Raw genomic sequence first — 24,656 nt, forward strand, 5'->3', positions numbered from 1 at the left:
CTTCAGCCTGGCCTGTGACTGCCACCTTTGCCTTATCGTGTCCTGCAGCTCATCCACCCTGAAGTGCTGACCAGGACAGGACCCTCGGGTGGCCACCGGTGGGAGACAGCGGATCCCAGACACAGGCTGGGGTGAGCCGAGGCCACGTTCCTCCACCGCCGCTGCCTGCCAGACCCGGCCCAGGGGCTGACACGCACTGCGGGGGGAACCTGGGCCCCCCAGAAAGGCCAGGGAGGCAGCGGTCCTGCCACATGGGGACGGCCGGAGCGGCGAGGACACTGGCTCACGACTCGGCTTCCGCAGACGCACAGGCCTGCCCCGCCCGGCTCAGCGCTGCGCCCGCCACGTACACCTGTGCTGGTGACGGGCCCCTGGGCTCGGCAGGTGTCTGTGTGTTCCTGTGTGCCGCGCAGTGCTGTCCCGGCACAGCCCAGGTCCTGCCAGGCCCCCACAGGACACAGCCTGGCAGCCCCGCCTGCCCTCTGCGGCAGGGGCCGTGTCTGAGCCCTGCAGGTGAGGCTGGGAGCGCAGCGGCCTCGCTGTGGGAACAAAGGCTCAGCATGTGCAGCACCCACACTTGCATGGGCCAGGAGGCTCTGCTCCCTGGAACACGGCCAGCGCTGGCAGCCGTGCGGAGCCAGGGGCTGGCGAGGGGCAGCAGCGGGAGGCCCAGCACACCCCCTGGACAGCCGTCCTCACGGGGCTCAGCCAGCCCCCGCCCTCCCAGAGGCCACTCCCGCCTGGACCCCTGCCAGGGCCCCAGGCCCCCTCCTCTGCAGGGGGCTACAGCCCCCGCCCCAAGGTGGGCCAAACCTCTTCAGCACACAGGGTGGGCGGCACAGCCACTGCTGGTCAAAGTGGGTGCCAGGCAACCGAGTGACGCCACAGCAGCTGCCACCGGCCACTCCTGTGCCAAGCAGGCAGGTCCTGGGGCGGCCAGCGTGTGTGGACAAGGCCACGGGGGGGAGCCGCATGCTCAGGTGCGGCAGGGGCACTCGCGGGTCTCGACTCCACACGCCCAGGCTGGCAGGGAGTCCTGGCCAACGACCCCTGCCCTGGGGGTGGCACTCCAGGGAGAGCGGGCGGTGACCCGGGGACGGTCTCCACCTCCAGGCCCTTCCCACCCCAGGACAGGGAGAGGCCAGTTGCCCCGCCCACACCTGGCCCTGGGTTTGCTTCTGAGACAGCTGAGTGCAGGTGCAGACAGGTGTGCTGGGGCCGCGCACAGAGCCGGCTGCAGCCGCCAGGGAGGGCTTGTGGGGTGAAGCTGGGGGCTGGACAGGGCGGATGGGGAACCCCTGGCGGGGAGTGGACGGGAGGTGGGAGCCAGCCGCTGTGGCTTTCGGTTTCCCGCCTCTGAAGCCCCCAGGGTTTTCTCCAGAAGGAAAGATGAGCGAGCGCAGACTCTCAAAGTTAAAAACATTTCAACGACACCAGCACGGCTGACACGCTGCCCGGGCCGCGGTCCCAGCCCCTGGGGCCGCCCGTGACACGGCCTCGCGCCCAGCCCCACGGAGTCCAAGGGCCGCTCTGGGTCCAGCGGGGATGCACGGACGCCTGCCCACGCGCCGAGGCGCTCCATGCCAGGCAGGCGGTGCCGAGCCCGGCGTCCCCCCAGACAGTCACCGGTTCTGGGGTCAAAGGGGAGGAGGAGGACGGGGCACAGTGCACAATGGTGGGCGCCCGCGGCTCGCCCTACCAGTTCTGGTTGTCCCAGTCCTCCTCGGCGGGGGCCGGCACCGCCTTCTTGGCAGCCTTGGCCCTGCCCTCGCCGCTGGCGCCCTCGCCGCTCTCCCAGCCGTCGCTGTTGCTGTTCCTGGCGGACGAGCCCCACACGTCCCAGCTGTCCGAGCTCCGCTTCTCGGCCGAGGCGTCGGCGCAGGTCCAGCTGTCGCTGCTCGGGGACTTGGCCTTGGGGGGCTCGGGGCTGCCGAAGGTCTCCCAGAAGCTCTGGTCCAGGGCGCTGCCCTGCGCGCTGTCCCCACCGCTGTTCTGGGAGCTGCGAGGGGCAGGAGCTCTGGTGATTTCCGCAAAACTTCACAGCCGGCTGCTCTGGGCCCACCCACCCCCAGCCCTGCGCCACCCAGCAGGGGCCAGCGCCCCGCGGTGCTGTGCCGCCAACACCGGGGCAGAACACAGGGTGAAGGCAGGGGACAGAGGCCTCCGCAGCCGCTGTCTGTCACCGGGGACGGCACTCGGACAGCAAAGCGCTCAACGCTGGGTTCTTACGGGGATCAGGACAGAAAAGCCCAGAAGCCCTCAGGCCTTCCCACCAGCCCCAACCCTGACGGTGACTCGGGGCAGCAGGGGCGAGGCCCGGCCCTGCCCTCGCCCTGGGCCGCGCCTGCGCCACGGGGAACGTCTGCCGCCGAGCAGCCGCTGCCCGAGGCCGGGGGGAGTGCGCCAGCCACAGCCTCGGCCGGGCGCCCGGGGGCCGCCTACCTCTCCTCTGCTCTCCCAGAAAAGAAGGTGGTGACGTCCCTCCAGCCTTTGCTGCTGACTCCCTGGACCTGGAGGGGGGGGGCTGGTCAGACCCTTCCAAGCACACGGGTGCACGTGCCACGCAAGCACACGCATGGACAATCGCAAGGTCCCACGAAGACACAGACAAGACTCAGAAGTAAGGGTGTCAAACGTCACACACAACACACACACGTGCCGGGAGACACAGCTCTCCCAGGCAGGGCCGCCTCGCGCCCGGCTCACCACACGCAGGGGACAGCGCAGGCCCCACCCAGAGCCCTCCCTGCGAGTCAGCAGCTCCAGGACCACCCCGAGGCCGTGCAGCAGTGGCAGGCGTGTGGGCACTTACCACGGGAAAGGCCACGGCAGCAAGGGCAGAGGAGGCGACAGGTTAGCGGCTGGCAAGTCCCCGCCAGGCCAAGCTGTCTCCATATTCCGCAAGCCAGAGGCAACAGGCACATCCCTGCCCCCCTGCACCGCCTCGAGGACGGTGGTCCCGCCGCAGCTGGCTGAGGCCGCCGGCCCTGCCCTCAGGGCGGCGCCCGGAATATGGAGACTGGCTCGGCTGAGCCCACGCCAGGCGGGGCTGCCCTACCTTGGACGCCAACTGAGAGACCCCACTGGACACATCATCAAAAATCCTTCCCTCCTTCACCTGCGTGGAGCAAACGTCCCTGTTGGAGCAGGTGCCCAGGAGCGGGCTGTGGGCCAGCAGCGATGCCAGCATCAGGACACCGCGTCCCCAGGGGCCCTGCGCCATCGTGACAGACGAGGGGCAGCAGGGGCCCGTGGCTCCCTCAGGGCAACATCAGGATCCCGAAACCCCCACCTACACCCTCAAAGCGGGAATAACAAAACAACTCCCAGGGAGGGAAAAAGATCAAGGAGGGGGAGAAGGCGCTGCAGGCACCAGCACCGGGCAGCGGAGAGCGCAGGACGGCCAGCTGGGACCCGGCACAGCCTGCGCCGTGTGCGTGAGGACAGCCTATGCCAGTGTGCGTGAGGACAGCCTGCGCTGTGTGCGTGAGGACAGCCTGCGCTGTGTGCGTGGACGGCTGGGACCCGTGTGTGTGAGGACAGCCTGCGCCGTGTGCGTGAGGACAGCCTATGCCAGTGTGCGTGAGGACAGCCTGCGCTGTGTGTGTGAGGACAGCCTATGCCAGTGTGCGTGAGGACAGCCTGCGCTGTGTGTGTGAGGACAGCCTATGCCAGTGTGCGTGAGGACAGCCTGCACTGTGTGTGTGAGGACAGCCTGCGCTGTGTGCGTGGACAGCTGGGACCCGTGTGTGTGAGGACAGCCTGCGCCGTGTGCGTGGACAGCTGGGACAGCCTGTGCCGTGTGTGTGGACGGCTGGGACCCGTGTGCGTGGACGGCTGGGACAGCCTGTGCCATGTGCTTGATGGAAGCTGGGACAGCCTGTGCCGTGTGCGCGGACGGCTGGGACCCATGTGTGTGAGGGCAGCCTGCACCCGTGTGCATGATGGAAGCTGGGACAGCCTGTGCGGTGTGCATGGACGGCTGGGACCTGTGTGCGTGGACAGCTGGGACAGCCTGTGTCGTGTGCGTGATGGAAGCTGGGACAGCCTGTGCAGTGTGTGTGGACGGCTGGGACCTGTGTGCGTGGACGGCTGGGACAGTCTGTGCCATGTGCGTGATGGAAGCTGGGACAGCCTGTGCCGTGTGCGCGGACGGCTGGGACCCATGTGTGTGAGGGCAGCCTGTGCCGTGTGCGTGAGGACAGCTGGGACCCGTGTGTGTGAGGGCAGCCTGCGCCCGTGTGCATGATGGAAGCTGGGACAGCCTGTGCTGTGTGCGTGGACGGCTGGGACAGCCTGTGCCATGTGCGTGGACGGCTGGGACCCGTGTGCGTGAGGGCACGAGGGGAGGATGCGCCTCCCCCGGGCGGTGGTGACTGACCCTGGAGGCCAGTGTCTCCCTGGGAGCTGGGCTGGAGGTCCTGTCTGAGGCGGCCCCCTGCCTGTAAGACCCCTGGAGGGGTGAGACCACCTCTGAGCTCGGCCCTGTGGGGGCCTGAGCACACGCAGCCATGAGTTACTTGGCCACGTCCCTCAGCCACGAGCCGCCAGCGCCCAGCCCCAGCCCCAGCCGGGGACACGCACGGCAACACCTGCTTGTCCACTGGGGTGGCCCAGGGTGCTGTGCCCACCCCTCCCGACCGGGACCCCAAAGCGTAAGCAGCCGTCTTTTACAGGACTTTGGTCTCGGAGTTCCAGACCTGAGGGGTTCCAGCGCTCGCCCGGGACCTTGGAGGCGGCTCATGCAGAGGCCCCTGGCCACAGAAGCCCCCGCCCCTCCCCCACAGGCCGCCGGCCGCGGCCGCAGCCCCGTTACCTTCTCCTGGGCTGGTCGGAGAATGTTCTCGTTCAGGCTGTGGCCCAACTCAGAGGCCTGTGGGAAGGAAGCCGCAGAGCTCACGGGTGCCCACGGGGGGTGGCAGTGGGACCGGCGTGCCCAGGGCCACAGAGGAGGGCAGCAGGGGCCACCCCACGTGCACGTGGCTGCTGCCCGCCCCAGGAAGGGCCCCCATGACAGCAGCGGGGCCCCGGGCTTGTCCCCACAGCTGCTGGCGGCTCAGCTTACACAGACACATCTGGGCGGCCCAGGCGCCCTGACCTGAGGACAGAACTGACCTCGCTCCCGCCCTACCGGCCGCACTGGGCTCCCAGAGCACCCTGACCCAGGCCCTGACCACCCAGACAGAAGGGAGGACAGAGGCCGGGGCTCCGGCAGACGCTGCTAGGGAGAGCCACGTCACGGGGACAGGAAGCACAGGCCACCTCCCCGTGGGCACCAAGGGCGGAGGGAGACCTCCCAGCAGCCCCATCTCGGCGGCCAGCGGGGACGAAGCCATTCTCCGCGGCCGGCAAGAGCATGCACCGCGCGGCGTGCACCGAGCACAGGGCTTTACCGGCTCTGGCTGCTGCCTGTGACCCCAAAACTCGACCCAGACAGCGAGGAGGCAGGTTAGGAGAGAGAGAGAGCGAGGTGCTACACGCAGCTTCCACAGCGCCCAGGAACACCTCCAGATCTCAGCCCTCGGCTGGACTGAGACCCCCCCGAGCCAGGGCGTCCCGGCCTCCCCCCGGCTCCAGCCTTCCAGACCTGGGCGAGCACCCGGGGAGGCAGCATGGCGGGAAGACAGCCCTCCTGAGGAGCTGTGCCAGCGGCCGTGAGGGACCGGCCTAACTGCAGGGCCTGGAGACTCCCCCAGGGACAGCGGGGGCCCTGGGCCCCAGCCCTGACCACGTGTCACGCACGGGGGTCACCAACCAACAGAAAGGCCATGGTGGACCCCACCGCCACCCGCAGCAGAGCTGCACCCCAGGGGCAGAGCCCCCTGCCCCGTTCGCCTGCTCGGTGAGGAGGCGGCTCCTGCCGAGGCAGAGGGGGCCCACCCCACCCTGACTCCCCGCTACGAGTGCTGGCGGGGGGCCCTGGAAGAACCAGCAGCGCCCAGAGCACGCGGTGGCGCCGTGAGGAGGCCTCAGCACGCGCCAGGGCAGAGCTCCTCGGTTACCTTCTGACTGGCCTGGGATCCGAACTTTGTAGCCTGCGAGGGAAACAGGGCTGGTGAGTCCCGGCCGGGCCTGGCCTGGCCTGGCCTGGCCTGCGCTTCCTGCCAGTGGGCTCCCACGACTCCGTCCCAGGGCCGGCTTCTCACAGCTCGACCAGCAGCGGCTCCCAGGGCCGCGCCGGCCGAGCGCCCTGGGCCTTCCCCTCAGGGCCCACCCACTCATCTCCTGTGTCACTGTCTGTCCCGACCGAATCCCCCCTTCACACCCAGGAGCAGGCAGACGTGAGAGAAAACCCAGCCCCTCCGTGTTCTGAAAGGGCCAGAGGCTGGGGCTCAGGGACACAGGAGCCCACGGCCTGTCCACCAGGTGAGCCACGTCTGCCCCGCCACAGGCAGCTCGTCTCGGACCCTTGGAGACACTGCACCTGCAGCTGCAGCTGCCAACGCCGCAGGCCACTCTGCTGGGGGCGTGAGGCCCTCGTGGGGGGTGAGCCCCGGGGGTCCCGACACAGCCCGGCTCCCAGGGCCAGGGCCAGACGGCACCAGGTACTTACGCCCTCCTTAGCTGCTGAGGCGAACTTGCTCGCTCCGGTGGTAAAACTGCTCCAACCCTGAGAGGCACAGAATGGCAAGGTGGCCGCCTCACTGTGACCGCCCGACCCCGCTGACTGGCAGGCCCCGCATGACCGCCCAACCCCGTGTGACCGCCAGGCCCCGCGTGAGGCTCTGAGGACCACACCTGCTCACCGCCCGCAGCCCGTCTCTGCACCTCACTTTGAGTTAGTCTAAAAAGCCCTCCCTGGGCCGGCACTGTGGCACGGTGGGTAAAGCCACCACCTGCAATGCCAGCATCCACGTGGGCACCTGTTCCAGTCCCCGCTGCTCCACTTCCCATCCAGCTCTCTGCTGTGGCCCGGGAAAGCAGTGGAAGGTGGCCCAAGTGCTTGGGCCCCTGCGCCCACGTGGGAGACCCGGAAGAGGCTCCTGGCTGTGGCCTGGCCCAGTCGTGCCCTTGCAGCCATTTAGGGAGTGAACCAGTGGAAGATCTCTCTCTCGCTCGCTCTCTCCTTACTCTCTCTGTAACTCTGCCTTTCAAATAAATAAAAAAGAAATTAAAAAAAAAAAAAAAAAAAAGCCTTCCCCTCGTCGAGGAACGGCTGCGCCAGCTGCACGCGGTGGCTGCCGTGGGCCTCAGAGGCGTCACCAGAGCGTGAGAATCCGTCTTAGAAGCAAAGTGCCCTCAGGGAACAAAGGTGACGCCGCGTCGCCGGCACCAGCACGGGCATCAGCCTGACCAGGCCTGGCAGTGACAGCGCAGCCGGAGGAGCCCTCCAGCTCTATCCCCCCTCGCTGTCACTCTGCCTGTCAAACACATCAACCTCAAGAACAAGAAACCCCAGCCCAGATCCGTGTCTTGGCTGGACGGCACTGGGGGCGGGGCAGGGGCCGCGCACCGCGCTGCAGCCGGGCACCCACCGAGCAGAGCGAGGACATGGCGCTGTTGAGGAAGTCGTCCTCTCTCTTCTGGGGCGGCACCGTGTTCCCAAACCCCACGTAGCGATTCTCCTGGGCCCTGAAAGCGAGCGCTGACGTCAGCCCGGCGGCTGCGGCACAGACCCCGACGCGCCTGCGCCCGACGGAGTGCAGGGGCCCACAGCCACAGCCGTGCTGTCCGTCTCCAGAAGGTCCCAGCCACCAGGACGGTTCACCCGGCGACTCCCTGATGGGCAGATTCCAGGGGAAGGGCCCTCTCCCTCCAATCAAACCTGGGCTGGCCAGGGCTCACCAGTCAACCTCTAACCCCGCACCCTCCACAGAGAAACTGGCCCTGCCCACGGGACCCCCAGCCGGGGAGCCCTCACCCCTGATAGGAGCCGAGGTCGTCGTTCAGCCAGTCCTCGAAGGCCTTGTCTGCGGACGCGGACGCGTTCTGAGTCTGCCCGGAGGCCCTGCGACCGAGAGCCAGTGACACCGACAGCCCCAGCAAGGCCACGGGCACGGCGACGGGGCTCGGGTCACACCGGCCCCAGCTGTCTGAAAGGCTGCTTGGGCTCAGCTGTAGGGGCCTGAGGGCCCCAGCACTGCGGCACCTGTGCTGCCAGCACCCCATCGGCTGCTGGGTCAAAGGGCACAACTACCCGAGTCCCTGCACCTGTGTGGGAGACCTGGACGGAGCTCCTGGCTCCTGGCGTCAGCCTGCCCAGACCTGGCCGTGGTGGCCATCTAGAGGGTGACCCAGTCCCTGCACCTGTGTGGGAGACCCGGACGGAGCTCCTGGCTCCTGGCGTCAGCCTGCCCAGACCTGGCCAAGGCGGCCACCTGGAGAGTGATCCACGGTCTCTCTCTGTCTCCCTTCGCTGTTGCTCTGCTTCTCAATCTTTTTAAAAAGCACAGAGCTGGCTTCCCGGCAGCCCTGCACCAGCGTGTGGCGGGGAAGAGGAGAAGAGGGGAAGAGAGGAAGGGGTGGCCCCAGCGCCCACTGCAGCCCCCACACAGGGTGCTCCCCGCAGCGGGACGTGGGATACAGCCACTCTGGGGTCAGCTCAGCGGTCACAGGGCCGCCCCGGAGGACGGCGACGCTCAGAGGGACAGCGTGCCGGCGACACACAGCCCTGCTCCCCAGGCTGCAGGGGGGCAGTGTCTGTCTGGGAGGGAGAGCGGCGCCCACGCTGGGCAGGGGGAGACGCTGCTCTCACCCCACTTATTTCGCGCCCCTGCTTGCTAAGGGCTCGTCCTGCTTCGGGCATTTTGGGGGCACCACAGCCGCGCGGGGATCCTGAGCTGCGCCCGGGGCTGGGCCAGGAAGATTAGGGGCGTAGCTACCGGTGGGCAGTGGCCAACGACGTCCTGGGCTGGGGTGGGGTCCAGTTCTGGGCAGGTGACGACTCCAGAGACCACGCTCTGCCTTCAGCCAGGGTGGCCACCTGACGGGGAGCGCAGGTGGTCAGGGCGTGCATCGCCTCCACGCGCCCCACCCTCCCCCAGGCCCCAGCGTGGGCCAGCGTGGGCCAGCGTGGGCCAGCGTGGGCCGTGGCCGCCTCAGTCTGGCCGTGCTTGGTGAACGGTGCAGCTCCAGCTCCAGAGTACAGGGACCCCACGTGAACTACGCCACGGCTCCACCGCTCCTCCGACGTCCTGACCCGAGAGGAGGGGCGGCACCGCACGCCGCAGTTCCTCGTCGCCCCTGCAATCGCGGCCCCAGGCCGCCCACTGCCCTGGCCAGGGCAGGGGCCACGCCAGCCCCACGGCCGGCGCGTGAGAACTTGCCTTGTCCCTGAAGAGGGCCGCGGCCCTGCTCTCGTACTTGTCCTGCAGGGACCAGCAGGGGTCGTAGTCGGCCTGGGACTCCAGGAACTCCCGGAACTTGGCGTTGCCCCCCACCTTCATCTTCTCCAGCTCCAGGTCCTTCCACTTGTCCATCGTGACCGAGCGCACGAAGCTGGAAGCCGGAGGTGGGCACTGGCCTCATTACCAACCCCCCGCCCCGGCCCCCCCAGACACGGGTGCAGGCGGGCACTGACCTGAGGTGCACGCCCAGCCCGCGGTGTCTCCCCGAGCACTCTAGGCAGATCCAGATGCCGTAGGTCACACTGACCCACTGCGGGTTGAAAGCGCCACACTCAAAACAGACCTGCAGAGGGGGCCACACACGGCTCGCCGGGGGCTCGGGGCAGGCCAGAGAGCCCGACGCCACACACAAGGACCCCGGGGGAGGAGGGAGGCCCAGGCGGCACGGCAAGCCTGGGCGGGGTGGCCGCTGATCCTGCCAGGAAGCCAGCACGAGGGGCGAGCAGCCCCAGGGGAAAGCGTCCAGCAGGAAGGCCAGGCAGACGGCCCCGGGCGACAGGAGGGCCGTGGCCCACGGCAGCCGCAGGCGGCCCCGACTCACATTGTTCTCGTCCCGCACCCTGACCTCCTTCAGAACTTTCCGGGTCCTCGGGCTGGCCATGACGCTGTGGAGACAGAACGGCCCCGTGACAGACCCACACGCGGTCCCTAAGTGAGCCATCGGCTCACGACACTTCACACCTGCCCCTTCACGAGGCCACTGGCCCACCGCGAGCTGCCCAGGCCACCCGGCGTCCACGTGCACGTGCAGCGAGGCCAGGCCGAGCCAGGTGCGTCCTCGTGTCCCTCTGCTTCAACCCCACGGCCCGCCACGACTGCGAGAGGTTCACAAACAGCTGTCTTGTCAGCGGGGGAGCCCCCGCCCCAGCACGCGCTGACCCCTGGCAAGGGCACAGCCCCCCGCTCCCGCATGCCCTGACCTTCGGTGTGGAAAGGCCAGCCTGGGGGTCTGGGGCAGGTCCTCGAGGGGCCACCCTGAGCTCCCTCTGGGTGCAGCAGGACCCCCGTGACCACCAGCAGGGACGGTGGCAGCCAGGCCCAGGTCCAGCAGAAAAACTTCTCATTTCCTAAGGATGCACTGGCTTCGGCGCGTGGCCGATTGACTCGCAACCAGAAAACTCACACAATCCAAGCTTCCAGCTGCAGGCAGGGGCGGAGCCCTGGTCCCGCGCACCCATGGTGAGGTGAGCCCGGCCTGGTCCCGCGCACCCCTGGTGAGGTGAGCCCGGCCTGGTCCCGCGCACCCGTGGTGAGGTGAGCCCGGCCTGGTCCCGCGCACCCCTGGTGAGGTGAGCCCGGCCTGGTCCCGCGCACCCCTGGTGAGGTGAGCCCGGCCTGGTCCCGCGCACCCCTGGTGAGGTGAGCCCGGCCTGGTCCCGCGCACCCCTGGTGAGGTGAGCCCGGCCTGGTCCCGCGCACCCATGGTGAGGTGAGCCCGGCCTGGTCCCGCGCACCCATGGTGAGGTGAGCCCAGCCTGGTCCCGCACACCCCTGGGCCTCAGGCCCCCTGCACACACACACTCCGTGTGGCCCCTGCCGTGTCCCCTCCTAGTCACACGGCAACGCCGGCTGCGAGGACACCGGCACCCAGCAAGCAGACAGCCCGCAGGTGCCACTTCCTGTCCAGATGCAGCTTAGACAGAACCACGATGGACCCGCCCACTTCATTCTGGCTCAGGACGGCCTGACCCCTGACCCCTGCACCAGCACCCAGCTTGACGCCATGTGAAGTTAGGAAACAGACACCGGATTCTGGGGTCCAAGGGGGAAAACCAAGCTTGCGCCGGGCACCCTCCTGCGCGGAGCCCGCACCCTCCTGCCTGCCGGGCCTGGGCTGGCACCGCTCGCCAGGTCTGCGGTCACAGTGGCCGCACGGGGGCCCGGGGCGCATTTGAGGGCGCGCGCCTGGGCGAGGGGTAGGGAAGTCCTAGGCCAGGGCTGGGGCAATCGCCACAGCGGCCGATCCTCAGGCTGATGTTACCGACGTGCAAACGGCCCTGCGCAGGAACGCAGGGAGCTGTGGCGGGGACGCGCGCACGGCCGAGGCCCCGTTCGGCTCAGGGAGGCCCCCGGGGCCCACGCCGACGTCCGCAGCCCCCGCGCCCTCCGCGCCGCCCCCGCCCACTCTCCGGAGCGTCCAAGGACCCCGATGTCCCCTCCTGCGGGGCAGAACGCGGGTGCCCGTCTCGCTCGGAACACCGCACGCGGCGAGGACCCGCGCCCGAGCCCGGCCCCCGCCGCCCCGAAGCCCCGCACCGCGCCAGCCGCTCGGGAAGGGTCGTCCCGCCGCCCTGGCCCGCAAGCCCACGCACGCGAAAGGCCGCGTGAGGAGCCCGCCCCCGCCCTCTCTCCCGCAACACCAGCGTCCGCACCAACGCGGGGGCCGGCAAGGCGGCTGCCACTCCGCGGGCGCCTGCGGCCGGACCGCGGCCTCGGAGGCTGCGCCCCGCCCGGCACCGGGCCCACGCAGAGCCGCGGCGGGCGGCGCCCCTGGAACCGCGGGCGGACTCAGGCTCGCGAGGGAAGGGGTGCGGGGGTCCGCCCGGGAAGGCCCCGCGCGCCCGACAGCGACGTCGCCCGACAGGGCCGGGAGCCCGCGCCAGGGAACTGGGCCGCGCGCTCACCTGGAGAAGAGGCCGGCCGGGGCTGGGGTCCAGGACAGGCTTGCTCCGCCACCCGCACCGCGCGCGGATCGCCCCCCGCGGCCACCAGCTTCCGGCAACGTTGCGCTTTGCAAGGCCTCACGGGAGGCTGTCAGCGCGGCGGGGCGGGACTTCCGGCCGCCACCCCAGCCGGTCGCCATGGAGACGCACCTTCCCTGTGGTCGCCGGGGTCCGGGCGGGAGGAGGGTCGGGGCTGCGCGGGGGCGGGTCCCGGGCACCGTGAGCGGGGTGTCCCCGCGGGTCGGGGTCTCGGGAGGAGGAGAGCGGGTGGGTCCCCGGGTGCCCTGCGCGGGTCCGTGGGGCGGAGTGGACGCCACTCAGGTTCCAGGCCCAGGCAGGTGAGCGGTGGAAGCTGTGGGCTTGGTGACCTCTCGCTGTCCATGGCTTTTGCTTTGTTTTTGACTGTGTGGTGGCGTCGTCGCCTACAGCAGGAGTTAAACTCAGGGCTGGCAAGTGCCAATGACCTTGGCCGTGAGCGTGGCCTGCCCGCTGGTGTCCACCCGGTCTCAGCGTGGCTGTCGCCCGGGATGGAGCTCTGTGGGCGCACCTTCCTGGTGGCGCCTTTCACCTGACAGGTGTACTGATTTAAAGGGCGGAGGTCCGGAGAGATCACCTTCCCTGCACTGCTTCACTCCCCAGATGACAGCGGCTGGGCCAGGCTGGAGCCGGGAGCCCGGAGCTTCTCCCGGTCTCCCACGTGGGTGCAGGGCCCAAGCACCTGGGGCATCGTGTGCTGCTTTCCCGGGTCATAGCAGGGAGCTGGGTTGGAAGTGGAGCGGCCAGGACCGGCACTGATGCCCACACGGGTGCCAGCGTTGCAGGCGTCGGCTTTACCGGCTACGCCTCGGCACCGGCCCCTTGAGGCGACTTTCTATTCCTGTCAGCTGGCAGAGCCCCACCCACAGGAGCCCTGGGTCTCCCTGGGGACTGTAAGCTCACCTGGACAAGCACCACGCCCATCTCCGCCCCAGGGCCTTTCCCACAGGTGTTTAGGGGGCTGTGGACCAGGCAGGCCCTCAGCATCCTCCAGGCAGTGGCCAAGACCCCTGGGGCTCCATTGGAAGTAGCCATCCTCCCCTGTCCTGGGGGTCATCAGACCGCGCCAACAGGTGGGCCAGGTGCGAGGCTCCCAGCAGGAGGCCACGGTCAGCATCATATGTCCCACAGAGTGGCCCAGGGCTGCCTGCCTGGGCAGCCTGGGTCCCTGACCTCACCTGTGATGACCATGAAAGAGGGAAGTTCCGTGACAGGGGGCCGACGGGAGGGGACCGTGTGGTCTGGGGATCCAGGCCTACCTGGTCAGAGGAGGAATGGGGCTCCCCTCCCCCATGCCAGGCCGGTGGTGCCTCCAAAGGAGCAGCACGGGACAGCGGGTCCGTAGTCCAAAGGACCCACTCCCTCCCTCAGGCCCCTGTCCGGTGCAGAGCCCTGAGGGTGCGGAGGCAGCCCCGCCCCCGGGCTCTGTGCCCACCTGGACTTGCTTGCCCTGAAGGGGCAGCAGGGGCTCACGACGTCCCCTCTGGGGAGCGGCCATCATGCGGACGGGCCCCTGTCTGTGGGGCTGGGCACCACACGCGCCCCTGCCGCAGCCCTGCTGTGCCTCCAGGTCGCCACAAAACCAAGCCCCAGGCGGCCTCGGCAGCAAGTTCCCTAACCCTAGCGTGGGCGGGGAGAGGCTTGGCCGGGCAGCTCAGCTCAGCTCACCAGGTCTCCCTGCCGCCAGCTGTCCTGGCGCCCGGGCCCAGACCCTGGTCTAGTCTCCCCCAGCCACTCACAGAAGTGAGCTCGGCGAGTGGAGGGAGGGGTGCGGCCGGCCCCACAGGTCCCCAATCGCTGGACCCGTGAGGTCATTCATGTCCCCTATGGGTGACATCCTCGTTGGTCTGTGCTCAAGGGGCTTCCCTCGCAGGAACTCGAGGTTTGGGGCAAAAGATACCTCCCAGCTCAGCTGCATGTACGCCCGCCCGACCAACCGGAGCCCACTCTGCCCTCAGAATTCCCCAGAGGCCTCTCTGCGGGACCGGCTTCAGGGGGAGGCAGGAGCTAGGTCCCGGCTCCCCGCTCTGCACTTTGTAACAAAGCCCTGCTTCTCTCCCCAGCCCAGGCCGTAGCTGGCTTGCTTTGCTGTGTGTCACCGAGTGGACTCCCTTTGGGGGCGCCTGCAGCAGTTTGTGAGGTGGGTGGCACGGGGCTCGGTTCCCACCTTTGCCTCCTCACTTCGAGCAAGGCTCATGCCGCCTGCCCAGGGCCCCCGGGGAGGGGAGAGCTCGCTGGAGCAGGAGCCCGGTTTGCTCCCGCCCTCTCCAGGTGAGGCTGGTGGCAAGTGTAACGCCGGGAGCACAGCCGTTACAGTGTAGCCGGGGTCTGCTCCCAGAAGCGGGGAGTTGAGAGCGCTTCCTGCTCGCAGACTCAGATGGGACCCAGTGCCCGGGACCTCGGGCTGGAGGCAAAGAAGGCGAGATGCTGAGGGTGTGGGTGTCGGGGTGCAAGGTTGTGGGTTTTGTTGAAGGGACCAGAGAGTGCTGCCTGGGCCCCCCGCGCTCCCCTTTGTAAGGCAGAAAGGGAGGGGGCGCTTACACGGAAGGTGCACGGAGCTGGGCCCCATCCGCAGGCACAGGGCCCACCGTGGTGTCCTTGATAACCAAGGGCCCCGAGCCGCGTGAGCCTCCAGGAAGCCCCTGCCCGCCTGTGGGAGCCCCCAAGAGGGCAGGTCCCAGCCAGCTCTGCACGGTCAGCATGGACACCCGCTCTGAGGGACAACGAGGGGGGCCCAGCGGCAAGTGAGGCTGGAGGGCGACCTGGGAGGACAGGCCAGCCACCGCCCCCTCGGCTCCCTCCAGACCCAGCCACCTGGGGTCCGCACCGCCGCCAGGGGGCGCTGTTGGCCTCATGGTGTGGGAGAGCAGATTCCCCACAAGGAAGCCAGCAGAGCTGAAAAGGTGGGTGGTGGAGGGAGGGGTCATGCTGACCGCAGGCGGTTCTGCCCGGATGGGCCCAGGATTCTGAGGGTCCCACAGGTGAGGATGGAGTCCAGAGCAAGAGCCCACGGGGAAGAGTGGCCGCTGTGGCCCCGTCCCGAGGAATCTCCTAGGACCCTGCCCAATCAGAGCAAGCGCCTGGGTGTCCCCCGCAGCCAGCCCTCACTAGAAGGGCGGCCTCTGTGGCGGTCCGGAGCCGGAACCTTCCTCCGAGGACTGAGAGGCTGGCCTGGCTGTGCTCCTGCCCTGTCCCTTCTTTCGGGAGGGGGAGCGTGGACCTCCCCGCCTGCAGCCTGGGGTCCGGTTGAGCGCTGGCGCCAGTCGTCCAGACGGCTGATCTTGGAAATGTCTCCTGATTTCACCTGGAAACGTTGTGCCCCTACAGGGGGCCCGAGCCCTGCCGGGGGGCTGCACAGGCCTGCTGACAGCCTCAGCCTGAACCGCAGCCCCGGGGGGCTCCTCCTCCTGTGTTTGCCACAAGGAGGGCCAGGGCTGCCCCCTCCCTCTGATGCCGCATTGGGCTCCCCATTGTCCAACCCAGGGAGTTCCGTGCACACTGCCAGTCTCTGGGGCTGAATGGCTCCTGCCAGGGCTGGGAGGGAATCTCGGTGGCTGCCCTGTGGTGTCGAGAGGCCTCTGCTGCCTTCAGCAGAGAGAGGTGTTGGAGCCTGAGAAGCGAGGAGGGGCCCTGGACTGTGGCCCCAGGGCTCAGCCCCCATGGCCCCCACAGTTGCTGCAGGGCGTGGCCACTCCGGCCAGCTGGCCGCGGGCCTCTTGGGCCTGCAGCCCCTCTCAGCTTTCCTTGGACTGGCACCGTGACGCCGGGGACACTCGGGTGCCCGTCACGGCCCTGCCAAGGAGGAGCAGGACGGGTGGGTGCCCTGGTGTCGGGGACGGAGTCGGAGGTCAGGGCCGCTGTCCCAGGAGTCAGGCGGCCGTGCACACAATGTCCAAATGGCACCCCAAGCCACAGCTCCCAGCTGCAGGCCCTCGGCCCCTCGTGCTGGCCCTCGGCTGCAGCAGGCCCTCCGGGAGACGAAGGAGCCGTGCCTGCCGGTAGCTGCAGCACAGAGCCGCATGCCCACGACTCAGAAGCGCGTGAGCTTCGCCCAGCTGGCACCCCCTCTGCGGTGGGACGTGGCCTGGGGGTGGGGTGGGGCGCCCTCAGGCCTGTCCTGCACCTGGGACCCCTGGGGCTCTCTCAGCCACTGGGCAACGTGGTGTCGGCCATGACCTTGGCCAAGGGGCTTGCTCTCCATTCTGCTGCCCTCTCCCATGGCTTGGGTTTATTGTATCTGAGTCAATTTCTTTCAGTGGATTTCCTTGGTGGATTTGATCCAGTTTCTCTCTACCATGACCACGGAAAGCCCCCGGCCGCTCATCCAGGCAGGCGAACTTGTGTGAGCGTGGCCTGCAGCACGGACACTGCACGAGGCCTTGGGGGCCTCCCGGGTGGCCTTCCATCCACCCGTCTGTCCGTCCCTCTGTCCACCATCCACCTTCCCTCCCGCCCTTTCTCAGGCCAACTTCCTGCCCCTCCAGTGGCCCTGGGGCTGTACCGGTGCAGCCGGCGTGCTGCAGGCTCCCTGCTCTCTGTCCATAAGTGAAGGCCCCCGCATACTCATGGCCAGCCCAAGGGCCACCGCTGAGGCCTGCCACAGCAAATCCAGACCTGGGGAGGGGAGGGGCCTGCACGGCCCCGGCCAGGGCAGGCATCAGTCGCCTGCCCCCACCCTGGTGGGCAGAGCTGGCCAGACCTCAGGCTTGATCATATCTGCAGTGGGGGCTGGGCGGTCGGAGGGGCCCAGGGTGAGACCCTTCCCCGGCTGCCAGTGGCCCAGACCCCACTCCGATGGTTGTGGTCCTGCAGACAAGACCTCTGCCCACCCGGGTCCAGCCCTCACTTGGCAGAAAGCCCAAGTTCTCTCCTTCCTTCCCCAGCCCAGGGCCTCTCTGACCCTACTCTGTCCCCACAGGCCTGTGGGGTGACCGCCATCCTCAACAACGATGAGAGGACCCAGGCGTGAGGACACAGCTCACCTCTGGGGACACGGCTCACCTCTGGGGACACGGCTCACCTCCAGGGGGACACGGCTGACCTCCCTGGGGGCATGACTAACCTCCATGGGGACACGGCTGACCTCTGGGGACACGGCTGACCTCCAAGGGGACACGGCTGACCTCTGGGGACACGGCTGACCTCCAAGGGGACACGGCTCACCTCCAAGGGGACATGGCTGACCTCTGGGGACACGGCTGACCTCCAGGGGGACACGGCTGACCTCTGGGGACACGGCTGACCTCCAAGGGGACACGGCTGACCTCCATGGGGACATGGCTGACCTCTGGGGACACGGCTGACCTCCCTGGGGGCACAGCTCACCTCCAAGGGGACACGGCTGACCTCCCTGGGGGCACAGCTCACCTCCAGGGGGACACGGCTGACCTCCCTGGGGACAAGACTGACCTCCCTGGGGACATGGCTCACCTCTGGGGACACGGCTGACCTCCATGGGGACACGGCTGACCTCCCTGGGGGCACGGCTGACCTCCTTGGGAACATGGCTGACCTCCCTGGGGACACGGCTGACCTCCATGGGGGCACAGCTGACCTCCAGGGGACATGGCTGACCTCCATGGGGACACGGCTGACCTCCTTGGGAACATGGCTGACCTCCATGGGGACACGGCTGACCTCCCTGGCTGGAGGCACCTGCCCAGCTTGCAGTGTCTGGACACGAGGGGCAGTGGGGTAGGGCAGCGCTGGGGGCAGCTGCAAGATCATGATTTTCTTTTTCCAAAAAGAAAAGGGAGAGAAGGCGAGAGATGAGAAGCGCTCCCCCGGCAGGGCAGGCCCCACAGCAGGTCCATGGCGCCCGGGAGGCCAGTGGCCCTGCAGACTGCTGCTGGGGTGAGGCTGAGGCAGGGCAGCTGGAAGGGCAGGGGCCAGCCCCGTGGGCCTGCAAGCACTGGGCACCTCCTCTCTCCACGACCGCCCTGCCGCCCAGGCCGGGCAGTGGTGTTGTGACAAGTGGGTGGCACCGCCCACCTGGGAGCCTGCTGTGCCCAGGGTGGGGAGAATCAGCAGGTGCACAGCCCTGCAGCCCCCTCCCCCCACCGCCTGCCCACAATGCACTCAGAGGCCGGTCCACACTGGGGGTCCCTAGAGCACTGGTGGGAAGATAAGAACAAGGGGGACAGGGACAGCACTGTGGCGAAGTGGGTTAACGCCCTGGCCTGAAGCGCTGGCATCTCACATGGGTGTCGGGTTCTAGGCTTGGCTGCTTCACTTCCAGTCCAGTTCTCTGCTGTGGCCTGGGAAAGCAGAAGATGGCATAAGGCCTTGGACCACTGCACCCACGTGGGAGACCTGGAAGAAGCTCCTGGCTCCTGTCTTCAGATCGGCACAGCTCCGGCCGTTGCAGCCAATTGGGGAGTGAACCATCGGATGGAAGACCTCTCTCTCTCTCTCTTTCTCTCTCTCTCTCTCTCTCTGTGTGTAATTCTGACTTTCAAATAAATAAAACCTTTTTTTAAAATTTAAAAATTTTTTTAAATTTAATTTAAAAATTTTTTTAAATTTATTTTACAGGTAGAGTTAGAGACAGTGAGAGAGAGAGACAGAGAGAAAGGTCTTCCTTCTGATGGTTCACTCCCCAAATGGCCGCCATGGCCAGCGCTGCGCTGATGCGAAGCCAGGAGCCAGGAGCTTCCTCCTGGTCTCCCATGGGGTGCAGGGCCCAAGCACCTGGGCCATCCTCCACTGCACTCCCGGCCACAGCAGAGAGCTGGCCTGGAAGAGGACAACCGGGACTAGAACCTGGCGCCCATATGGGATGCCGGTGCTGCAGGGGGAGGATTAACCAAATGAGCCAAAGTGCCGGCACCAAATAAAATCTTTTAAAATAAATAAATAAAAACAAAGAACAGGGGGGAGGAGGGGAGGGAAGTGGGCTTCCCCAGATGTGAGCGGGAGCCCGGGAAGTGGCCTGGGTGGGGCAGGTGTGGGGACCTTTCGGGGTTGGGGTGTGGTGGGAGCGACCGCCTGGAACAAAGACTGCAGGTGCTGTCCTGGGGAAGCCGGCACTTTTATTCTTCGCCCAAAGCATCCAAATGGGAAAGGAAAAGCCCCCGTGGCTTCCTGTGCTGAGGCCGGGAGTGAGGGTGCTGGGCGACACCGGCCCGGCTGTCCGGTGCAGACCCTGGGACAGGCGGACACGGGCAGGTGTCAGGCAGCAGCCCACAGCGGCGCAGAAGGCAGTGAAGCGTCAGGTTCCTGGGGAGCTGCAGCTTCGTCCCTGGAGAGGCAGATGCCGGCGAGGGCGCCGCGGCCTTCAGTGCCCAGGGGAGGCTGTGACGCTGCCTGTCGGGGACAGGGGGCCCGTCCCCGCCTTCCCGTGGGGCCTCTCCTCCAGCCTGTGGCCCCAGCCCTCCTGCACTCCCTGTCCCGCCCCAAAGCCGCCCTCCTTGGCCTGGCTGCAGTCCTGTCACCCGGGAGGCGCTGGGGCAGAGGCCGCCAGGCTGCTTTGAGGCCTGGGGTCCAGGCCAGGGTGGGAACACTGCGGGAAGGTGACGGATCCGTCCAGGGCCGTGCCCGGTCACATGAGGGGGGCCTGCTGGGACACTCACCCCACTAGGACAGGAAGGTGCGCACACAGCTGCGGACAGGGGCCCGGCAGATGGGGCACAGGTGCAGGTTGGGGGCGCACTGGGTGCAGACCAGGTGTCCACACGGCACAAAGACGACAGACACGGCCTGGTCCAGGCACACCTTGCACGTCCTCTCCTCCTGCAGCCGCCGCAGCTGCTCCTCCATGGCCACGGCCCCAGCTCCTGGGGGCCCCGAGAACACGCTGGCACCCTCAGGCCGGGCTCACCTGGTGCCTCCAAGGCAGGGGGACCTGTGGCCCCGATGCCTGGCACCTGCCAGCCCCCCAGGTGCCGTCTGCCCTCCCGTGCCGCTGGCCTGGGATGCAACAGCCCCCTCCCCCACCCCCAGGTGGGTCCTTACCTGCACCTGGTTCCCGGGCGCTTTCAAGCCAGGGCTCTGTTCTGGGTGTGAGCAGCTCAGGGGCCTGGTGCACAGGACCTGTGGGCAGTTGGGAACGTGTTCAAGGCCCAGCCCCAGGGAAAGCCAGGCCCGGCCGCCTCAAGGCCGTTCTGACCAGGAGATGGGGAGGTGAGCATGGCACAGGCTGAACTCATCACCGCCTGGTGGAATGCAGAGGCCAGGGTGCTCCGGGCGTGCAGCCCCCGGGCAGGGCTGGGCTCTGTGCCAAGGGGCGGGTAAGGTGAGAAACCAGGGGAAGGCAGGCAGCATCCGGGGCGGGCGTGCCCCTGCCCTGGCTGCCCAGCCCAGCTCTCCTCCTGGAGCAGACTGGCCATCCGCCGCAAGGGGGACACGCCCACTGTGTCCACCCAAAGCCCCCAGCGTGGGCGCTGGCTCCACATCAGCTGCTCCAGGCCACCCCTGGGGGCCGCCGGGCCTCAGGGTCATGGGAAAGAAGCAGGTGGCCTGCTGGTGTCCACCAGCACCCGGCCGGGGTTCCTGGCATGAAGGCACAGGGCAGAGCCCGACCCTCTCACCCCCACCGAGGGGCCTGCACTCGGAGGCGCCGCCTCACAGGGAGGGCCGTGAACCTGGTCACCTCGGACCCCAGAGCGTTGCCTGGGCCCCAGGGCACTGCGTCAGCAGAGGCAGGAACCCTGGAGACCCCACCCCAGCCCGGGTTTCTGGAGTTTTCCGGAGACCCTTCGGCCCCAGCCCGGGGCCCAGGCAGGGACTAGGAAAGCCGGCTACTGTGACTCCAGGCCTGGCTGCTGGCCGCTCCCCACGTGGCAACCATGGCAACGGGCTCGTGGTGGCCCCGGGGAGCAGGGTGGGATTCACACCACGGTGCTCACCAGAGGGGCTGGCGGGGGCTGTGTCTTCCGGTTCTTCCCACAGGTCCTGGAAGGAGAAGAGCTGTGCCTTGAGTTGGGGCGGGTGGATTGGGGGGACCCGCACCCCAACAGGAGGTGGGACTCACCCAGGGGCCGAGCAGCTGGGAGCCAGACTCCTGGATGCTGTGCACAAAGTCTCTTCCTTTCGACCGAAGCAAGAACTGGCACCTGAGGCCGGGGATGGCGGGCGGGGCTGACGGAGACCCCGCCCCTCCCCACCTGTGGACCCCGCCCTGGCCCAGACCCTCCTCCCCCAAGGTGGGAGCCGGGTCAGACCTGCGGCCGCCCCTGGGGCCGTTACCTGGGGAACCACTTGGCGTGTTCAGTCCAGGGGTCGTCTCCTCGCTCCCAGCTCTGCAGACCCCCGTAGCAGAAGAAGCACCTCACCTTGTCCTGCTGACCTGGGGGCGGCAGAGACGCTGGCCCCACAGCCCCAGTGCGCCCCTCAGGGTGGGCGTCCTTCCTGCCAGGGAGCCGGGGCGGGGGAGACAGGACAGCACCGAGGGCGCCTAGTGGCGCGGGTCAGTGACTGATGGAACGTTCAGGAAAGCGCTGAGCTGGCATGCGCATTGTTCAGAGGGGCCGTCACAGCCCAGGAGCTTGGGGGCCGGGGTGAGGTGGGGTCTGCCCCGGTTCCCGGAGAGAGGGGCAGGACACAGCCAGGCCAGTGCCAGGGGGTGCCGGCCTCCCCTTCCCCAGCCCTGGCCTCTGCTGGGCCCCTTGTCTGTCCCTCATGCGTGAGGTGCCCTGGGCGGCTGAGGCCACAGGTGGGGCCTCCATAGGCCCCTCCCAGCATGGGGCGCCCCCGCACCCCACCTCCGCCCACCTAGCGCCCAGCATCCGGCCTCCCGTCAGTTGGGCCTCTTACCCAGCAAGGAAGAAGGTGAGGGGAAGGTGAGGACTGAGCCCCACCCCCGCTGCGGTAATGACCACAGCAGCGGTGCCTCCACGGGGTCCCCCAGGGGTCCTGCTGCCCGGCAGAGCTGGGAACCCCCCAGCCACAGGACAAGCCAGCCCAAACCGCGACTAGAACAGGTGCCGGGGACACCTTGGGGACTGGAAGCCCGGCTGTGTGTGGAGAGCTGACAGAGGCTTCCCACCAGGCCGGGGGCCACCCCCTCCGCTCTGGGACACAGGCCTGGGGAAGGGACAGGCCCGCGCGATGCCAGCCCTGCCCAGTGTCCCCACAGTGGCTCCCAGAGAGGCAGGACGCAAGATGTGGCCACAGAGGATCCCACTTGCCGGGCCCACCCTGCTGTGGGGGTGTGGAACAGCATCCAGGCCCCACAGGAGGAAGCCCCAGACTCACCGGTGTGGAGGAAGCCCCAGACTCACCGGTGTGGAAGAAGCCGGCAGCGGCCAGCGGCTCGGGCCGCACCCCCGCAGTCAGGGGCCAGTCATAGAAGGAGGCCAGCCGCAGCTCCTCGGAGCCCATGCCAGGGCAGGCGGCCCCCGGGGGCGAGCTGGCCCCAGCCCCCTCCTCCTCCTCTTCCTCCTCTGCCAGGGTGCGCAGCTGGCCCAGGATCTGCCCGTCCACCTGGTCGTGGCCTCCCCGGGGGTCCTGGGCCAGGACACGGCCCCAGGGAACGTGGGGTTTCCGGGGCTCCCAGGCGGGGCCCTCGCCTGCTGCCCAGCTCCAGCACTTGGCCCTGTCTTCGGGGACCATGGGGCAGACACCTGCTCTGGCCAGGCCTGGAATGCGTCCAGCCTGCCCACCTCGGGGCTCCTGAGCCCTGGACACGGTGGTGGACTCGCTCTGAACAGCTGGCTGACGAGGGTAGGGACAGTCCAGCCCCAGATGCCCCGTGGGGAGCGCACAGGGGCCCACTGTGTTCTGGAAGGGGCCAGGCGGCAGCGGGGTCACATGCTCTGCCGTGTCATGGGGCCCCGGCAGGGCTGAGGCAAGGCCGGTGGCGGGGAGTGGTCAGGTTCTGCTCCCTTCCACAGGGGCCCAGAGGGGCTCACGGAAAAGGGCATGGAGACCCCCCGGAGGCATGGTCCAGAGGGCCTGGGGCAGGAGCCAGGTGCAGCTTCTGCGTGCAGAATTTAGAGCTCAGGTGGGGGGGGGGCAGTCCCCTCACAGGGACACCCTGCTGCCCAGGCCTGTGCAGGTCCTGGCCTGAGCTGTCCCCCCGCCCTCGCTGGGGGCACCACACAGGGCAAGCTCTGGGTTTCTGGAGGAACTGGCACAGAGCCAGACCTGAAGCCTGGGGCCGACCCCAGTGCTGTCTGTCTCCCTGGGGCGGCCCCTCCCTGTTGGAGCAGCTCAGGGCCCAACAAGCTGGGGGTTGGGGGGCTGTGCTTGATCCGGTTCAGAGTGGAGCCAGGCGGGCTGAGAAGGGGTCCCCACTCTGCCACTTCACCTGCCTCCGTGGCCTGGCCCAGGTGTCTACACTCACCCGCGTGGCTCTGCTCCACACTCAGCATGGCCTCGGCCTCCCCAGGGCCCCCAGCACTTCTCGTTGCATCGACCCTCAGCCCCAGGCTGCCAGGGACCCCTGAGACCCCAACCCTCTGTTGTTGAGGACCCAGAGCCAGCTGGGTGGTGTCGGGTGTCAGCCACACCCCTCCTGGCTCCAGGGCCTGGCGGGGGCCCCAGGGTGGGGCGGACATAAGACAGAGGGTCCCCACATGTGGCTCTGGGTGGCTGGGGGCTTCCTGAGCCTCCCTCCTCCCAGCAGCCTGGACCCTCAGGGCAGTGCCAGACTCTTTTGGCCGCTTCAGCCCCACTTTGTGCCCCCCCACGCCCCGGGCCTGCCGCCTGGCTGTGTGGGCAGGAGGACAGGGTCAGCTGTTTTCGAGGAGGGGGCCACATCCAACTCCAGGTTTGCCCAGAGCCCTCTGGACTAGGGACCCCCACAGTGGGCAGGCACAGGGGCCCTGGACCCCTCCTTCCCAGGCCACTGCTGGACACTGCAACTGGAACCGCTTTCCTCATTGCAAACAGGATGAAGGAGCCTGGGGGCGGGGGTGAGTGAACCCCTCCTGGAGCCACCCACAGGGCCCTTAGGGGGTTGGGGCATCGTCCCCTCTCCTCACTGCCCCCACCCCGCAGTCCACTGTCTGTGCCACGTAAGATTCCCGCCATCGGGAAGTCTCCCTGTCTTGCTTATGTAATTACAAAGAAGAAACCGGGAGCTAAACATAGCGGCCATGTGCCTGCTCCGGAAGCCGTGGGATGCTGAGAACAGAGGAGAGAGCGCCCAGCGCGCCTGCCCCGGCCGTGGCGCCCCTGCTTCTGAGGTGAGAAGGGGCGCAGGGCCCTGCCCACTGCCGTGTGCTCCTTGTGAGTCTTCGATTCTCTCCAAAGAAGAGCTGGGGACACTGCCGGCCTCCTGGCCGTGATGGACCTGGGACAAGACGAGGCTGCGCCAGAGCCTGGGGGTCCTGGGCTCCGGGCCAACAAGGAGGAGGAGGAGGAGGAGGAGGAGCAGGAGAAGGAGGAGGAGGAGCCTCCCCCGTGGCTAGTGTTCCTGGGAGCCCAACCGGAAGAAACAGTGCCAGGCATCCCACCCCCGCTGAGTCCCCAGGCCCCTTGGGGATGCACGCAGGGCTAAGAGCTCTGCTGCACACTGGCCTGCCGTGGCCTGCCCATGTCTCCACGCCAGGCACCTGGGTCTCTGCCACCCCAGCTCCCCAGGCAGAGCCCCTGCCCGCCCCGCTGTGAGGCCTGTGTGTGCAGGGGACCTTCTGGTGGGGGGTCCAGCCCGCAGCCACCCGCCACT

The 24,656-nt window shown here is 68.1% G+C and overlaps 2 protein-coding genes and 1 long non-coding RNA gene across 12 annotated transcripts; 1 reads left to right on the plus strand and 2 right to left on the minus strand.

The window, feature by feature from the left end:
* Positions 1-1,407: 1,407 nt before the first annotated feature.
* On the minus strand, positions 1,408-12,125 carry ARFGAP1 (ARF GTPase activating protein 1). 6 transcript variants are annotated; one of them, XM_008253422.5, is made up of 14 exons: positions 11,972-12,125; positions 9,889-9,952; positions 9,521-9,630; positions 9,267-9,438; positions 8,823-8,923; positions 7,862-7,948; positions 7,476-7,572; positions 6,554-6,610; positions 6,003-6,035; positions 5,394-5,423; positions 4,817-4,873; positions 3,059-3,118; positions 2,443-2,510; positions 1,408-1,999 (listed from the first exon to the last, which is right to left on the minus strand). In XM_008253422.5, the coding sequence occupies exons 2-14, from the start codon at positions 9,946-9,948 to the stop codon at positions 1,696-1,698; spliced, it is 1,236 nt and encodes a 411-aa protein (XP_008251644.3). In that variant the 5' UTR covers positions 9,949-9,952; positions 11,972-12,125; the 3' UTR covers positions 1,408-1,695. The 6 variants fall into 6 exon arrangements, with proteins under 6 accessions (XP_008251644.3, XP_008251646.3, XP_008251647.3 ...); XM_008253424.5 differs by lacking the exon at positions 5,394-5,423; XM_008253425.5 differs by lacking the exon at positions 3,059-3,118 and having other exon boundaries at positions 2,443-2,504.
* A 99-nt stretch (positions 12,126-12,224) lies between these two features.
* On the plus strand, positions 12,225-18,420 carry LOC149123291 (uncharacterized). 4 transcript variants are annotated; one of them, XR_016215689.1, is made up of 3 exons: positions 12,225-12,348; positions 14,110-14,186; positions 18,285-18,420. It is a non-coding gene; the product is annotated as an uncharacterized LOC149123291 (long non-coding RNA). The 4 variants fall into 4 exon arrangements; XR_016215688.1 differs by having other exon boundaries at positions 18,264-18,394; XR_016215690.1 differs by lacking the exon at positions 18,285-18,420 and adding an exon at positions 16,965-17,100.
* A 635-nt stretch (positions 18,421-19,055) lies between these two features.
* Positions 19,056-22,849, minus strand: BIRC7 (baculoviral IAP repeat containing 7). 2 transcript variants are annotated; one of them, XM_008253427.4, is made up of 7 exons: positions 22,267-22,849; positions 21,233-21,332; positions 21,018-21,099; positions 20,893-20,938; positions 20,000-20,077; positions 19,618-19,821; positions 19,056-19,286 (listed from the first exon to the last, which is right to left on the minus strand). In XM_008253427.4, exons 1-6 carry the CDS (start codon positions 22,595-22,597, stop codon positions 19,622-19,624), a joined length of 837 nt encoding a protein of 278 aa, XP_008251649.1. In that variant the 5' UTR covers positions 22,598-22,849; the 3' UTR covers positions 19,056-19,286; positions 19,618-19,621. The 2 variants fall into 2 exon arrangements, with proteins under 2 accessions (XP_008251649.1, XP_008251650.1); XM_008253428.4 differs by having other exon boundaries at positions 19,056-19,190; positions 22,267-22,736.
* Positions 22,850-24,656: the final 1,807 nt, after the last annotated feature.

Source organism: Oryctolagus cuniculus, chromosome 11 (genome assembly GCF_051225735.1).
Source record: "Oryctolagus cuniculus isolate XC-2025 breed Fujian yellow rabbit chromosome 11, ASM5122573v1, whole genome shotgun sequence".
Lineage (NCBI taxonomy): Eukaryota > Metazoa > Chordata > Mammalia > Lagomorpha > Leporidae > Oryctolagus > Oryctolagus cuniculus.

Excerpts from the sequence above, each read along its gene's own strand:
- ARFGAP1 (XM_008253422.5), bottom strand. The coding sequence starts at position 9,948 with ATGGCCAGCCCGAGGACCCGGAAAGTTCTGAAGGAGGTCAGGGTGCGG. Across the intron at positions 7,573-7,861 it reads GACCTCGGCTCCTATCAGGG|GGCCCAGGAGAATCGCTACG; the intron begins GTGAGGGCTCCC and ends GCTCGCTTTCAG. Across the intron at positions 5,424-6,002 it reads GATCCCAGGCCAGTCAGAAG|TTTTGGGGTCACAGGCAGCA; the intron begins GTAACCGAGGAG and ends GTCTGGGTCGAG.
- BIRC7 (XM_008253427.4), bottom strand. The coding sequence starts at position 22,597 with ATGGTCCCCGAAGACAGGGCCAAGTGCTGGAGCTGGGCAGCAGGCGAG. Across the intron at positions 20,939-21,017 it reads CCCAGCTGCTCGGCCCCTGG|GACCTGTGGGAAGAACCGGA; the intron begins GTGAGTCCCACC and ends TTCTCCTTCCAG. Across the intron at positions 19,822-19,999 it reads CGCCCGGGAACCAGGTGCAG|GAGCTGGGGCCGTGGCCATG; the intron begins GTAAGGACCCAC and ends CGGGGCCCCCAG.